The sequence below is a fragment of the Haliaeetus albicilla genome, chromosome 10 (genome assembly GCF_947461875.1).
Source record: "Haliaeetus albicilla chromosome 10, bHalAlb1.1, whole genome shotgun sequence".
NCBI classification, from domain to species: Eukaryota; Metazoa; Chordata; class Aves; order Accipitriformes; family Accipitridae; genus Haliaeetus; species Haliaeetus albicilla.
The window spans coordinates 2,338,250-2,354,492 of NC_091492.1; the positions used below are offsets into that span (position 1 = coordinate 2,338,250).

At 37.5% G+C, this 16,243-nt stretch overlaps 1 protein-coding gene across 3 annotated transcripts in view; it reads right to left on the reverse strand.

Moving 5' to 3' along the window:
• Positions 1 to 2,319: 2,319 nt before the first annotated feature.
• Positions 2,320 to 16,243, reverse strand: part of BANP (BTG3 associated nuclear protein) — a 154,385-nt gene continuing 140,461 nt past the window's right edge. For 2 of the 3 annotated variants that reach the window (XM_069793307.1, XM_069793306.1), the window contains exons 12-13: positions 7,550 to 7,693; positions 2,320 to 3,114 (exon numbers count right to left, since the gene is read on the reverse strand). In XM_069793307.1, the coding sequence (XP_069649408.1) occupies positions 3,043 to 3,114; positions 7,550 to 7,693 (216 nt within the window). In that variant the 3' untranslated portion in view covers positions 2,320 to 3,042. The remainder of the gene's footprint in view (positions 3,115 to 7,549; positions 7,694 to 16,243) is intronic. The other variant, XR_011326458.1, reaches the window with a different exon arrangement.

Consider the following 16,243-nt stretch of genomic DNA (forward strand, 5'->3'; position numbering starts at 1 on the left):
TGCATGCCTAAAATTATTACACAAAACAAAATCAAAGCCATGAAAACAGTATTCTGCAGCTCACAAGATGAATTACAAATAAAATATGCATCTGATCCTAGTCTAACCTCACAAGAAATGTCCCCCTGAAGACTCTTGGTCATGTGTTCTCAATCTCTGACTCTTGGACAAAAGCAGCACGAGGAGAAAAAGAACAGTTAAAAATAAAGATGTTAGAAGGTTTGCTGATGGAGAAGAACCTTATTATTACAAAAGGCAGAGGCTGTGAATAACAGAAGGAGATATAACGAGAACTCATCTCTAGGTGATCCACTGAAAACGGTCAAACAGTCTTCAAGGGCAGAACTGCATCCGTGATCAAACAACATTAACCTACCTGAACAGAGCGCCAGGCAAAACCCTCAGTACCCCTGCAAGATTTTCATTCCTTGAGTTATCTTATAATACTTCTAGGATTTCTTACTGTTACGTTGATATGTTATTCTTATGATAACCTCTGTATGAACATACTCTTCACACTTGCACAGAACCTCACAGACTCTTCACAGTCACAAGCATTTCCTAGAAAGGAATTCATTCCTGAATTACTCTTCTAGGGAATGACTTATTTGTACATGACACACCCTGTAACATCTAGAAAACAAATAAAGCATTCCTGAAGAGAAGACATTTCCTCCCTGGACAGGGACATAAATCTTCCAATGACATAAAATCTACAGAAAGGGAACAGGGACAGGGATTACTCATAGGAATACCTGGCTCAACGTTGAAGTCTTTTTTCTTTGAAGTATAAACATAGCATGACACAGCTTAGACTAATGTAAGCATTGACATAACACTGAGAAAAATTCACATCTTGAGGAACACGCAGTCTTAACATCTGAATGCACTGGAGGATCTTACTACGCTGCTCTCCTTACCTATTTCAATTGATTTGTACACTCTCCATTCCACACTGGTGAAGTAGATTTCATTCTCTTGAAATCTAGTGCATGCTACTTCACTGCTTGACACGCCTTTACAATCACATTTAGCAGAAGGGACTTGAGCATGCAGCAGTCTAGTGGCTAAAGGAAACCTCTCCTGAACTCAATTTCATCTTGTACCTGAGCTGAAAAATGCAAAGAGAACAGAATTCTTAATTGCACCATGAAACAAAGACAGATACCTACAGTTTAAATGCACGTGTGGTCCCACTGAAAGCAGAAGATGCCCAGGACGCAGAAGGAAAGCTGGGTAAAACTTTCTAACACAACAGGAAAGCCGCTGTGGCCAATATGAATATAGCAAGAGAGTGGTATGCAGTAGCACGCAGTGGCTTTGCCATCCCAGCTTTCTCACTGTCATTTCCAAGCGATAAATTATTATTAAACAGCCATGCTAAAATGTACAGGCCTTGCTTTATTTTTAGGCTTCTATTTCGATGCCAAGCTCTTCAAACATCACCCAGTCTGAGAAACACTATTAAAAAAAGAAACTGAAGAGTAGCCAAATTCTTGGCCTGTTGCAAACATTGTATTCAATAAGCTGTGGTTCAGTTTGCATTGTACTTGTGCGTCAAGAAATATCCTAAAGAGAAGTAGGAATTTACATAAAGTGTAATACTTACCAGGGACAACATTCCCAGAAATTGGGTGTGCTTAACTCTTCCTTTCATTAAAAAAAGTTATCCTGAATTCAACCATGTAGAATTTGTGCCTATGCCCCATTCATTAATACATTAAATGCATTATGAGCCAGATATTGACAATAAACATATAGCAAGACACTCTTTCTAAAACGTGCACCATTAAGATAATCAGGTTTACAGCAAACGTATCATTTCCACTCAAGCTTAGCAAATATGAGAATGTAGCTTTCTTTAAACTGTTATCAAATTGCCCATAAGTTTCAGTGGAAAGAGGATTTCACATTGCTGTTGCAGGGTGAATAACAACATAGGCGTCAGATTTTTGCAGCCCAGCTTTTTATGGATGAATCCCAAACTGAGGTATTGCCACAAAGGAGGTAGGAGGAACTAAAAGGGAAAGTGCTCAGAAGAATTGTTCATATTTTTAAAAAATTACTTCATAAATTCATTGTATAAAATAGGATTCGCAGACTCAAAAGCTTAACTATCACATTTTTCTTGCACTGGAAATTTAGATAACAACATGATCTAAGATTTATATCTTCCTTACAGACTTATCTTACTTCTGAGTTTGACAGTAGGGCTTGCCAGATAGCATCTGTCTTCAAAAACTCCAGAACTACACTCTTACAGCACAGTCCAGTCAAACCGTATTCATTCCTAAGGCAGAGAGCAACTTAGAGCTGCACTATTCATAAATACACATTTATTTTTCATTAGAAATGCATAATTACAGCATTTAAAAGCATTTTCCCCTAGAAAAGTAGATAAGCAACAGTACAAACAAAATTGTTAGTCTTCTGCAAATACAGTTTTCATTACACTGAACAGAAAACACCAGCAAAAGGCTAATACTTGCAGTTATGGGTTTTTTCTTTTTTTAAATATTTTCCATTTTTGTTATAAACACCATAGCAAATAAAAAAAGCAGTTTAAACAGTGAAAAATATTTGAGCTCTTGATCTTCTATATGTGGTAAAGCAAGTATTGCAAAGCAGCAATACACTTCCTAAGATATCTGCAGACATTCAAATGGCGTATTTCACAGAAGAAATGAACGGGATGAAACATTAATTTAGTCTCACGGTTTTGATTCATTAGATTTCTTTCCCTCTTTCTGAAAGATTTTTTTTCCTCTTTAAGTGTACCTAAGGGCTGGCCATTTATTTTTTCTGAAGGCCAGATACTCAATTGATGCAGTGATGTAGCTCCAATTTAAGTAAATGGGTCTGATTTATTCCAGGTGAGGACAACCAGATCATCAGAACTCTGCTATTTGCAGGAGATGTTCGAGGTGTGACCGTTAGTCTAATAGGCATTTCCATTCTCCTGTTGTTGCACGAAGACTACAGCACTTAATTTCTGACTGTGGTTCGCTGACATCTCAGTTGACACAGCTTTTCATAATTCTCTTACTGAATTTGGATTGCTCCGTGTTCTATCTGCATTTCTGGCTGGATAGCTGATTGAAGGGCGTCAGTGCCCTGCAAAAGGAAACATGAAATCAGTAAATCAATACAAAAGTGCCTTCCATTGGCGTAGCCAAGGGAATGTGAACATATTATACTAATATAAAGTTCTTGTATATACCAGTGCAAAATCTGTATGGCTATCAGCCCTGTGAGAGAGTTGAAATGGGAATACATTTACAAAGGCACCAAAAATAACATAAGGAGTTCACATGAAGTCTAAGTAGACTAATGCTCTTCAGGCTGGAAGGAGAAGGCTAAAAGAATGAAATCATGATAAGGATCTATAAAATCACGAGTGGCACGAAGAGAGCAAATAGAAAACAATTATTTCCTCTCTCTTCCCAAAAAAGAACCAGCTCTAAAAAGAAACAAAATAAAACCCGTGTCTGGCAGAACATGTGCCGAAGCTGTGGAAGGACTTGTCCCAGCATGCCGTACGTACTGACAGCTTGGGGGTACAAGGCAGGGCTAAACAGTGCTATAGAAGGAAAGTCCACCAAGGGTGATCATAGAAAAGACAGTACAAAGTCTGGGAGTGACAGAACTATTGTAGATTAAGGAGAACAAAATAACCGGTTTGCCCTGTGCTTGGAATTTCCCCGGCTGGTGCAGGATACAGTCTAAAACTGCTGACTTCACCCACTGCAGTCTTTTTCTATTTTGTGTAAAATAAGACTAGTGCTACTATAGTGAATTTTTTTCTCAAATAAAATTCTTCCTACAGGCCTGATTCTACTCGCTTTCCAAGCAAAAACAGTCCTCTGTGAAAGAATTTAAAGTAAACACAATTGACTTAAGCTTTCAAAGGAAGTCTCCTTAAAAATTAAATTACTGCCTACCAGTAGTCTGACAATGCTGTGAAAGGATGATCCTGTAGCAAACTGTCCTTTTAGGCAAGTTTGTTGGAGTAAGGAGAACTAGATTATGAAACAAGCTCCATCTTTAGAGCTGTAAGATGAATAGCATTTAAGAACAGCTGTATTGACTTGGATAAAGTCCATCACACCCAATAAGCCTTCCCCTGACAGCAGCCAGTATCACAAGCATAGATAAACTACAAGAAAAGGGCAAGCATTTAATGATATTTTCCTGTACACTCCCACAGATCCCAGAAATCTGCCCTTGACGGATTTTCCCTCCATAAATGCATCTAATAGACACTTTATGTAACACCCTGGATATAGAATTATTTCTGTGACAGTACTTCTGTTATGAAAAAGTCGTACTTGAAGCCCTGCTTTACGTTCTCAGCCTAATATCTGCAATATGATCCACAAAGACACAAGGGTGGAAACTCAAGTAGATTTCCCATCCTTTAGGTCTTACTACACAGTTGCAACTTATTTATTCAAATGAAAATACTGGAGGTTCAAAATTATAAAACATTCCTCCTAAATTAAGGTTTTGTTGTCAAATTGTTTCTCTTCATCTCTCTGCCTTGTTGTCAGTAACTGCACACAGCTACAAGATTTTTTCCTGTTCAACTTCATAGGTAATTTGGTGTTTACTTAATTGTTCAATAAATTAGTGCCAACGTGGTGAATAATCCCATCAGATTGCTAAATTCGATAGAAAGTTTCCAAATTATCATCAAAGTTTTCTTTCCCATTAGAGGAACACTGTATTGAAGTAATATAATTATCAAATAATAGTGACAACAGCAACACTGAATATTTATCCAACATTCAGACCAGAAGACGACGACTGCCCAAAGGGATTAGAAGCACCCTTTAGATTTGGAATCATGGTTTTTTCCAGATCTAACAAAATTTACCACCAGCATATGAATTTGAGCATAGAATTAGTCCAAATATTCATCATCATCACAGTCTATTGCTAAATTTTGCAAGCTGCTGTAAGAAAGAATGCTACCGAGACACAAAAACAAGCCAACTAAACCTAAATCCCCAAAATGCATCTGATTTCAAACCATGCCTCCCTCTGTACACGCATTTGCAATTTTATACCAGCAAAACACTGTTCATATATTAATAGTTTGTGTTTACATATGTGGTTTAGGGTCACTACACAACTGTCAGAATCCTAGCTATTAACACTTTTGCCTACAGCTAATTTGCAAATAGAAGATCGTGCATGAATACATTGAAAATACTAAGTTGAAGTGCATATTGCTGTCTGCTTCAGCTGAAGCCAGAGAATGGGTTCATTTCACATAGCCTCACTCCTACCTTCAGCTTTGCATGTGTGATTGCTCCCAAAGGCACGGCTTTCAAGAAAAAAGGTCAGAAAACCGGTATCTTGTTTTCAGACATTAAAGAAATTCACACTTGTGGTGTTTCAACCACAGAATTTGTGTAGGGCATAGCATCCAAGCCAGGTCAATAATAAACTCCACTTTTATAAGCTTTGATTGATAAATAGACACAAAATTGTTGAGAACATCTCAGGACCTTGACAAAGAACTATAGGAAAACAGATGAAAGTGTCACTACAGCCTCACTGAGACGGTTTTCCCTTCTGATAAGACTTTTCCCTTCAGAAAAGAGATCCTTCTAAGATGATGGAGGACTATTCCATAATTTTAGCCAAAAAAAGCTCCTGAACTATCCATATAACTCAGAGAAATGCAAATACCAAGCTGGTTTCTCCAATTCATTAACAGATCCTTAGTTTTTAGTTTGTGTAAACTGAGGAAATATTTATGGCAAACTTATTTTTAGTCTTGTCTGTTTTTCCTTTCATACTCTTCTTATTTCGCATTCCTTTTCTGCTTCTCTTCAGCTTTGTATAAATCTCTGTGGTTAACCACAATACTAAAACCTAACACGGTGCAAAGTGTCCCTGAAGAGAAAAGCAACTCCTCTGGTGGCTGCCAGTCGTGTGGGAGATGGATGCTGATGTTTATAGCTGAACTGCAGAACCTCCTGCCCATCAGTGCTAGCTGAGAAGGGAGGACAGACCTAAGAGGAAGCCTGGGGGAGGTAAATTCGAGAATTTCCCAGGCTCAGAGCGAGGACAGCAGCCTGAGAAACACCTCTCACTACCTGATGCCTATATGCTTTATTAATTGCATGGGACCAGCAGTACTTGAGGATTTATAAGAAATAAGGCACGATACCTGTAGCAACACTCTTATTGTCCAGTGTACTATTACAAGTGACTATGAATAAAATACTGAGAAGGTTAGTGCAGAGATAAATCTAGCAAAGAGGGAAAAACAACTATTAAGGGCTCATCTACACAGGAAGATCAGTGTACAGAAAAGCAGAACGTAATCTTAGAGCACAGCACACTCGCACGCCAGGCAGTCTGACCTTTTCTGGCAGGGAACGTAATTTTTCTGAAAAGCGCTTTGTAGCATCCAGGTGGGGAGCCAGCATGGTCTGGGGCAACTAAGAGTTTAGAGCTCTGGTCTCCCTACCAGCACCAGCCAGCGCAGATCGTGCTTTGGTGGTATGCGATGCAGCTCCATCTTTTGCCTGAGGCCCTCTTTGCCACTGGGATAACTAATGTGCTCTAACTTCATATATCAAACTGATCTGCAAATTGCCTTGCCCACGGAAGAAGCACTAAGCACTTGAGTTTTACGCATGCCAAGTTTGGACAAGATTATTCCCTTGATTTCTTATGCAATATTTTTTTTGTCTCAAGAGACTCAATATCCAAATGTTTGTAACCAGACCAGAATTCTCTACAAAACTGGGTATGTATCAGACAAAACTCCGCTCTAATATTGGCTGCTAAGGACACCATTCTATTTTGGCTAGCAAGCAACAGCTTATTTTTCACAACCACTTGGCATTCTCTAGAAAAGCAGCCCACTACAGTGGGGTTCATGGAAAAATATGTAACCATCTTCAGAAAAACTTCTGACAAACGTTTTAAGTCAACGTTCTTGTGTTGTCACCAGTCACAGCTTCAAGCTCATGAGAAACCTTTCCTAGACCCAGGTACATGACTGTTCAAACTGATTTAAAAAGGAAAAAAAAAAACCACCAAAAAGATAACGCCTCCATTGTAACTGACAGGATCAAGTGTTTATTTAAAATTGCTAACATCGCGACTCCTGTGGGAAATCCAGGCTGTTGATGAAAATAACTGGAAAACTGCTGTCAGAAAGGCACTAACATTTTTAAGAGAAACCTCAGTCTGAAAAATACTTTTTGGATAGATTCCAAGCAAGTTTTTTGCCCTGTCCTTTAACATGGCTCTCAGCCTTCAAGGATGCAGAAGAACAATGATGACCAAAATAACTATTCTCTAGAGACACTGAGCAAGAACATAGAAGCAGGAATAGTCAGAGACCATTTATACCTTTAACAAAATTATGTTTCTTATTATAGCTGATTTTTTTTTTTTTTTACAGTTTGGAAACAGGATCATAAACTCATTGGGACTGCAGTATTTGTGGACAGATACACAGTTCATCTGACATGTTTCAATCAAGTTAAGTACATTCAAATGGCAAAAAGATATATATACATACTTGATTAGTCGCAGAGTGGTCTGTCACTGGTGTCAGCTGCACATATTGGACTTGGATATCACTCCCTTGGAGCGGGGATCCATCAACACCCCCTGACGCAGGCTCAGCAGAAGCAACAGCTATCAGCTGAGCACCCTGCAACACCTGCAGGGAAAGCAACGGAGAAAGCAGCTTGTAAACAACCACAATCAGAAATGCATTATGAACCACCTAACTTAAAACAGATGCAAAACCGAAGGCCATTAAAAAGAAACACAAGAACACTTGTCTATCAGTAACAGTTGCGTTTCCGAGAAGGCATGGTATGCACATGGAAAGATTCCCATACTAGATGCTCACCGCATTTTGCCTTATGAGATTCATAATTCTGTTAATGATTATTGCAAAGACTAAGTGGGATAGACTGCGCAGGTTACACTAAGAGTGTGATAACATCAATAGCACACAACAGTATCACCGAGTAATGCTTTCACTGTTATATAAACAGACACAGATCCAAGATACTCTCTCTCTCAGCCAAAGGCATTCAACTTTTGACAATTTATTACAGTAATGTTTATATTCCTATCGCATATGAAGGTGTAGATTTAAGAATCACTCCTAATCAATGCTTACTCTAAACACATCTGCATTTGACTGGGGAAGACTGTAAGGCCCCTATAGGCTTCAAAAACCAAAGAACAGTCGATCCATCTAAAAGTGCTGGCATAAAAATGTTCCTGTGATTAGTCTAATTTTAATTTACTTCTTGAAACACAAATCAGAATAAAATACATGTATGTAAACAATGACAAGTCCCCAATCTCATTTTTTAAATTCAGGTAAAATACACATATTCAGTTTTAATTTCTATATCCTGCAAATGATGTATGTTTAAACTATGGTATTTGAACCGCAGCGAACAAAAGACATCTTTCAAACGAAGGAAAGAGAACAAAGAACAAAAATAACATTCTCAACAAAGGTTTTTCTTAACAAAGTATGATTTCTCAGCTGATCTGCGGGTGGGTGGCCATGAAGGAGTGGGTAGACCAGAATTTCTCTAGGGAGTGTGGGAGGTAAAAAGAGGTGACCTCCATAAATGACCTTCAGGGGTGTTGTCAGGATTTTATAGGGATCTTGGGTGTTCTGAGATACAGTCAGCATCAAACTGCAGAAGGATGCTACATTTTGTTTTTACAGGAGTAAGCAAAATTCTCTTGTCCTACGGTATTTGTTTTGGAACTATACGATACATACTGTCAGAACCACATCACAGCCTGTCCTATTGATTACCTGCAGGTCTTAGATGTATTTTTTCTCATTTATTTCAGAACTACAAACTTCAGAACAACCGCGAGCAACTGAACAAGCCCATCATTCTCACATACAAGCTGTTTTACAACAAAGCCTAAAACTTAGAACAGTACCGGCTTCCCTGTTTCATTGTATGTTGTCAACTGCACACCTTCCAGTGCACTTCAAAAGAACTCCCTTTTATAGTAGACACTCTGGAGAAGACCAAATAACTCTGGTATATGTTATCTTATACCAAACCTTTAGATTCCTAGTGATAATCTGCCTTTACTATACTGCCTACCAAAAAAAAAAAAAAAAAAGGCAATACTTGCATAAAATACTTTTTGCTTTTTATACTTCCCTATTGGTTTCATGCGAATGGTTATGTACTTTTCCTATTGTCTCTTCCTGCTTGATAAACTATTTATAATTAAGCTTTCATTCACAAAGAAGTGGGAAGCATTTTTATAGGATGTAATGAAGAAGCTGAGCTGGTTTTCACAGAGGTAAAACGGACAACATGCCAACATCAGCAGGGGCTGACAAACCCAGGTATTTATGAATTTCCATTGACAAGGTCACAGATTGACTGCTGCTGCTCCATTCCCTGCAACTAGCCAGATTAAAACCAACTCAGTTAAGCTTAAAAATACTCCAATCCCAATTCACGACTATAGCAGCGACAGCTACATACACTGCGCTTGGTTTCCAGTTGCATAGTTTGAAAAACATCAGATCGATAAATTGGAGAGATAAGACATCAAACATTATAAAAATCGCAGTTAGTATAGGTTTTCCTCTTTGTCACGTCCTGTTTGTGCAGATCCCAAGGACTCCAGGCTTCAGTATTCAATAATGGAAGATTATTAAAGGCAGATTCATTTCCACTAGCATTATGCCAAACTATTTGGGTTTTGCAAACCAGGTGATTGGCTCTAAACTGAATGTCACACTGGTATGTTTACTTGCTACCAATTACTGCCTTCATATTTCTCCCTATAGCTAGAAAACATGTTAGGATACTTGGAAGCCAGGAAAAGGCCATTTTTCAAAACTAAGAACCATTTTGCTTCTTTAGGCTTCTCTTTATCCATTCGTCCCTCATGCACAGTCTACTTAATACGTGTTTAAAATCACTTTAAAAAAAAAAAAATCTGTCTGGACTTTGAAAACTAAAAGAACAATCTAATGCTAAAAAAGATTTTTTCATGTTTTCCACTTAATACATGCTAACATTAATAACCATCTTAGATTTCATTAAATATTGCCTAGCTTGTTATTGTGGCACAACTAGCTATATAATCAGTCACTGAAGAAATGAGAATAAAAGCAAGAACAGGGAAAAGATCCCAGTCTTAAATTAAACCATCTGACTGAACTTTAAATGAAGGAATGAGCAACAAGCTCTTCTTAATATCTGCAGGGTTTACCCTGAACAAAATTATTATTTTGCAGTTTCTATTTGAATTACTGGACAGCTTCTGAAATTAAGATACAAATGGATGAGAGTAGAAGGGGAGAATTGCCATCTTTATCTTTACCACCCACCCACCCTTTTTTTTTTTTAATTAAGGGATTTGGAAATAAAGCTGTTTCTGTAGACTCAATGGCATAGTACCTTGTGTTTAATCTGCTGAGCCAAAGACAGCTGCTTACTTACTGCAGCTTACTAAAGATATCACTTAACTAATCACATGTTATTCATAAGATAACACAATTTATCATGAATCTCAGGTGTATCCAGATAGGAAAATCCAACTGAACTGACATTAAAAAACAGTAATAAATTACATTTCCTCAGGCATTACTGAAGACTGATAAATTTATTATATTTCTGTCTTAGCTTAAAAATGTGCTAACTGAAGAACTATGACTGATGTCACCCTTTCTACTTCTGACAAACAGCATTACTGATAAATATTTTGTTCCGTAAGAGCCCAACTCGGGCAAATAGAGTGGCAAGTTTGATTATGGTCCTTGGCTTTTGCTTGCATTTGCAAAATCTTTTTCTTCCACAGTATTCACAGTCTCTTATAAAAACAGATATCCCCATTTCCTTTAACATAGGGGAGAAAGGTCGCAGGGGAAGAAATTTTCTCAAAATACATGTTGATAGAAAGACAGATACAAACAAACATAATAAAGGATAGAGTCCATAGAGTGGATTCAAGTGGCTTAAACAGACTTTCTAATCAGTATGACCATGCTTCCCCAGATAAAAACAGGATTTAACTTCAGCCCTATAATTTCAATCAGCCTCACCTAATAGTTCTGTTCTGTTTGTTAAGTGTCACAAGTTTTATATGAAACTATAGCGAGGCTGCAAAAATTAAAGACACGAAAGGATCAGCAGCTTTACGTAACATGGGATTTACGGAAGAGCTGGGTAGCAGAGCCTTTCGCAAATGGGGCAGGTGCAAATATATGGCTTTTCTTTGCCTGCTCACTCGACTTCCAAACCAACACTTTAACTTTGTAATTCTTACCTGCCCTTGACCTTAAAGTAGAGGAATTGTACCAAAAAAATAAACAATCCACCCTGAAAATGAACTTCTCTTCCCAATTCCACTGGGCTTCTCTAACATCCTGCTTTACTGGTCCAAAACAGGTAACAGAATATGGTTAAACTGAAAAATAATAAACTTCACTCTAACTAAAGGGATTAATTCATGCTCTTACACACACAGAACAAGACGCTCAAAGTCACCTTTCACTTAGGCACAAAAGCACAGAAGTATCTAACATGGAACGTCGCTCAAGCTAACGCAGGCTAGTGAGAGTTCAAGTCAAGGCTGAAAACAATCCCAAAAAAAGAGTGCCTTTAAAATTAACAAGCAGACCAAAAAATGTTGTGTGTTTTTTTTTTTTAAATAATTCAGTGGAGTATTTAGGAAAAGTACATTTGGTCATCTATTATTGCTTGCTGTCAGCAGTAAAAAGTTGTCTTGACAGTGACAGGACCTTTAGCTCTCGCAGAGCCAGAGCCCACTCTTTACATTGCACAATTATTTCCACTGCAAGCATAAGCAATTGCACAGCTGGAACAGAGCAGCTCGCTAAATTCTTCTGTTCTTTCAGCTTGCAGTTACAACCACAAATACATGCTTTCCCCAAATAGAAAACCTAGTGAAAAATGTGTATCAAGAAAAAAATCAGAATACTTTAGGAAATGTCTGTAAGATATTTGAGAATATCTTTGAGATGTATGTCTTTGAGAATGCTTTGAAGCTACCAATGCTCTCAAGCACATTTTGTGATCTGGCCCGATCTTTGCAAGCCTCCACATCCCAAACCTTGCTGCCTCCAAGATTACCACATTGCATGGTGACCCTGGTGAAGACAACTTGCCTAAATTAAAAAGCAAGCATGAAAGAGCCCCTTCTCTCACTATTCCCGTCACGTTTCAGAATAAGAAAATGTTCCCTAACACTTTCAGACAGATATATAAATGCATTTCTATTAGTTTTGATTTTAAATGGTCCTAGAAATACCAGAAGGAAAAGTATTTTGTTCGGATTTTTAAAATGAAGTGTGAACTCTTGGCATTGTTCATGAATACAGAACCACAGACTCGTTGACCAAACATTTACTTTCCTTAAAGCTCTATAAGCTTTCAATGAGAGATACAAGAGCTGACGGATTTGATAAAATGAGCGAAGGGACAGACAGCTCCCTCCTACCCACTCAAAGCATATTATGCCCGTCTGTACATTCTCTGTCCCTCCTTATAGCAATATTAACACAAACCCAGGCTTTCTGATCAGAATTGTAGCAGAAGCACAGACCCTTGCAGTGCTATCCCACTGACCTGAATCCTTCCCTTTCTCTTTGGGTTTTTTCCCTCCCATCTCCACTTTTTTTCCTCTTATCGTTCTCTCTTCAAAATCTTGATGATTTGGGATGTGCAAGCTATTAAGCCTGAAGGTCATGGATTTCTATTTTTCATCCCTTCTTCAGTGAGATGCTTGCCATAGAAAACGTAATAATAAAATTAGAATTAATAATGAAAACCAGCTACTTTCTCTGCTCCCTTCCTTTCCATTTAAAGACCATTTTAGCCCATAACTAATAGTTCCCATTTAACATTCAACTGCCAGGGCAGGAAATAAAATAAAGTAAAATAAAATAAAAAAAAATTAAAATGTAATAGGTTTTCCTTCAGTTTCTTCCAAAATTATTCAAGCATAGTTTCCAACCATGGTTCAATTCATATCACATCATCTGCTGATTTCACTTATCACAGAGAATTATTCTTCTAGAAGCCCGTAACTTAAAACTTTTCTCTAGACCCCAACCTTCAAAAATAGGTAACTGTTTTGGGACAGCTGAAGTTTGTTTACCAAAAAAGCCAATTCCTCAGTCTGGTCCTTGCCAGATTGAGCCTTCTAAAACACATTCTTGCTACTGTTGTTGTGAGCTTTTTTATTAATCTAGGCAAGCACATATGTTTGCCTACCTATAAAAAGCTCAAAACCAAGACACATTGGGATTTTGGTGTCTTTTTTCCATCATTTCTTCCCATTTCTACTGCAGGAATGCAATAAAAGATGACGTTTCTTTAAAAAAATGAGGTTTTGAATCACTGAAAGAGTGGTTGTTTATAGAAGGTTCACATCTGAAAATCCTGTAACACTTATAGCCAGCAAGTAACCATTTCAGCAAATGTTGCACAGAAGAAATGAGTTGTGCACAGGAAAAAGGAAAAAATTTCAGTGACACGCTCTAGCTAAAACATTGACAAAAAGGACAGTTTGGGCCCAAAAGTGGAAGGATGGTCATGAGTTTAGATGATTCCTACAATCCAAAAATTAAGAAAATACCTGCCTATCACCTTCCTACACTGTCATTCATCATTGATGGCAAAATTGCATGAATACATTCAAACAGCAAACACGGCTCCTTCAAATGGTAAGAAGCTCTGCTGACAAACATGTTCACTTAAAAAAGATAACTCCCTCTAGCTGATTCCCTTCAGTCTTTACGTTTTCTTCATGGAGTCTTAAGACTAAAAACATCCACTATGTTTCATGCCAACAAAAAATTTATTTAGTGGATTTACAGGCTTACAGATCAGTTTACCTGGGGCAACTAAACTATATATGTAGGTGCAGAACTCAAAACTTCTTAGTATCAGAAATTAATGAGTTCCTTGAAAACATCAGAGGCTTAGACTAATCGAGGTCTCCATCACCTTGGCATTTACTATGGAATCTGGAACAGGCAATGCAGAATGCCAAAAGAATGGAGCTGTAGGAAAAAAAAAACCAACCATGATCATCTTCCATAAGATTGTCTTTTGTAGTTCTTAATTTCACTTGATGAAGCAGAGCAAGACCCAACACTAGGAAACAAGTCCAGTATGGAGGATACTAAAGTATAAAGGAAAATCGGTAACATGATCTACTTTACACTCCTTCCTCTTTAAGCCATGGGTTCAATCTAACCAAGGTCAAGTGTAGTGAAAAGCTCGTATCTGATGGTGGCTGATATCAAGTTATTCTGGTGATTTTACAATCCAGTTCCAATAAAACTGAAGTATTAACGTGACGAAAAGGAGTGGCAGCGAAGGACAGACTGACCTAACTGTTCTCAAAGCAGCAGTCCTCTTCATGCTAAGATTAAGCAGTACTCATTGAAAACCACTGTAATCCTTGCGCTGTACTTATCTATCCCATATGTATATAAAGCAAGAATGCATATAGCCTGATAATGTGTTATCTTTCTGGAGAAATAAATTCACATTCAATTTGTAATTCTCCAGAACAAATACACAGCTGACAATATGGACCGAGGATCACTACATACTGCTGCATACTTTCTACGCTGTATTTAAAATTAAGCAGTAAGTATTTTGATAGAATTACAAGACAGTTTTAAGGACTAAGTTTTATCTTCCAAACTTTTCAAAATATTAACAGCAATAAAAGACTGGAAGTTCCTCCTCCAAAAAGATAAGGAAGACAGATGACTCACAGTGTTCCAGAGAATATCTGCAGCTTTTCTCTCTCAGTAACTAGTGATGAGAAGCATATAGAGGTGCGAGTAAACACATGGAAGATGTAACCCGCCCTTTAGATCATTTATTGGCAATGCTTTTTTAAGCAGAAGCCTCCAAAATATGAGGCCACTCTTCTTTTTAAGGTGCATTTTTATGGCTGCTCTATGTCTGACTTCAAACTACTAAGATCACACTAAAGTAAAGGAAAAAGCCAAAATACATACCACTCACATTTTTTCCAAAATAATTACATATATTAATTTCTTATTTTTCAAGCTGAACTTGTTCTGATTATCATTTCATTATTACCAGCATCACCACAAGAGAAAAAAAAGCCTCTAGGCCATAACAAATACTCCAATAACATGTTTCATATCCAGCCACCATAGAGTTTCCAGAAATTCACAGGTTTTTCTCTTTTACTGTTACGAAGGGCTGATCATTGTCTAGTTTGTCTTACATGACATAAATTAAAGACCCTTACACAAAGCAATCTCCACGAAAACCATAGCTGCTTTTTGAAATACAACATCTTTTAGAGGCCATCCCATCTTTATTTTAAATATTTCAATTGACAGAATAGCATGGACCATCTAACATACCGTACCATCTTCTGTGTCTTCTCATTAGTCCCTGCAGGAAAAGGTTTGGGAGGTGAAAGACAATATTTTATCCTATCAGGCAGGCCACCAAATGGTCACCAGTATAAAAAAATAATTCTGGAATATTTGTTCTTAGAAAAATACATTATTCTGCATCTAGCTTTATTAAAAGGCAGGTTGAGTCAATCATATCTAGTAATCTAGGTCAGAGTGTAAAAATGACTTGTTACTTTCATTACACTGCCATTTACATATCACTAATTATTCATTTTCTTTCATATCTCTGATTAAAATACTGAATAGCATTAGTCAAATATATTTGTGGGAAAACACCAGAAAATACAAATTGGAAGGCTTAAAATTACTTTTAGCAATATATCAACTAAATTCTTCTGAATAAATTTAATACTGGCTTCAATCATTTGCTAGAGGGCTACATTTTTAAATGATCAGAACAGCATGTTGGAAATATAAAGCAAATAAGTATACTGTCAATCAAGCTGACAAAAACAAGCCCATTTTTAATAAAATAATGCTAAGTCACATTAAGTACGCTAACGTGTTAATTCTTTACTAATTACCTTCTAAACACTTCCTCTAAACTGGGCATATTTATTGAATTAAAAACACACTCCTCATAATGTCTGTGCCTAGACAACTGATGCCAAAGAAAAGACTCGGCTAGGATGTCTCCTTTCCACTTGAGCAAGATGCCAGGTATGGACTGGGCTATGCAGAGAAGAAAAGAGAGGCGGGGGGGCAATCTGAGAGACCCAGCGGTAACGAAGCAACTACCAAAGTCAGAGTCCTCAAATC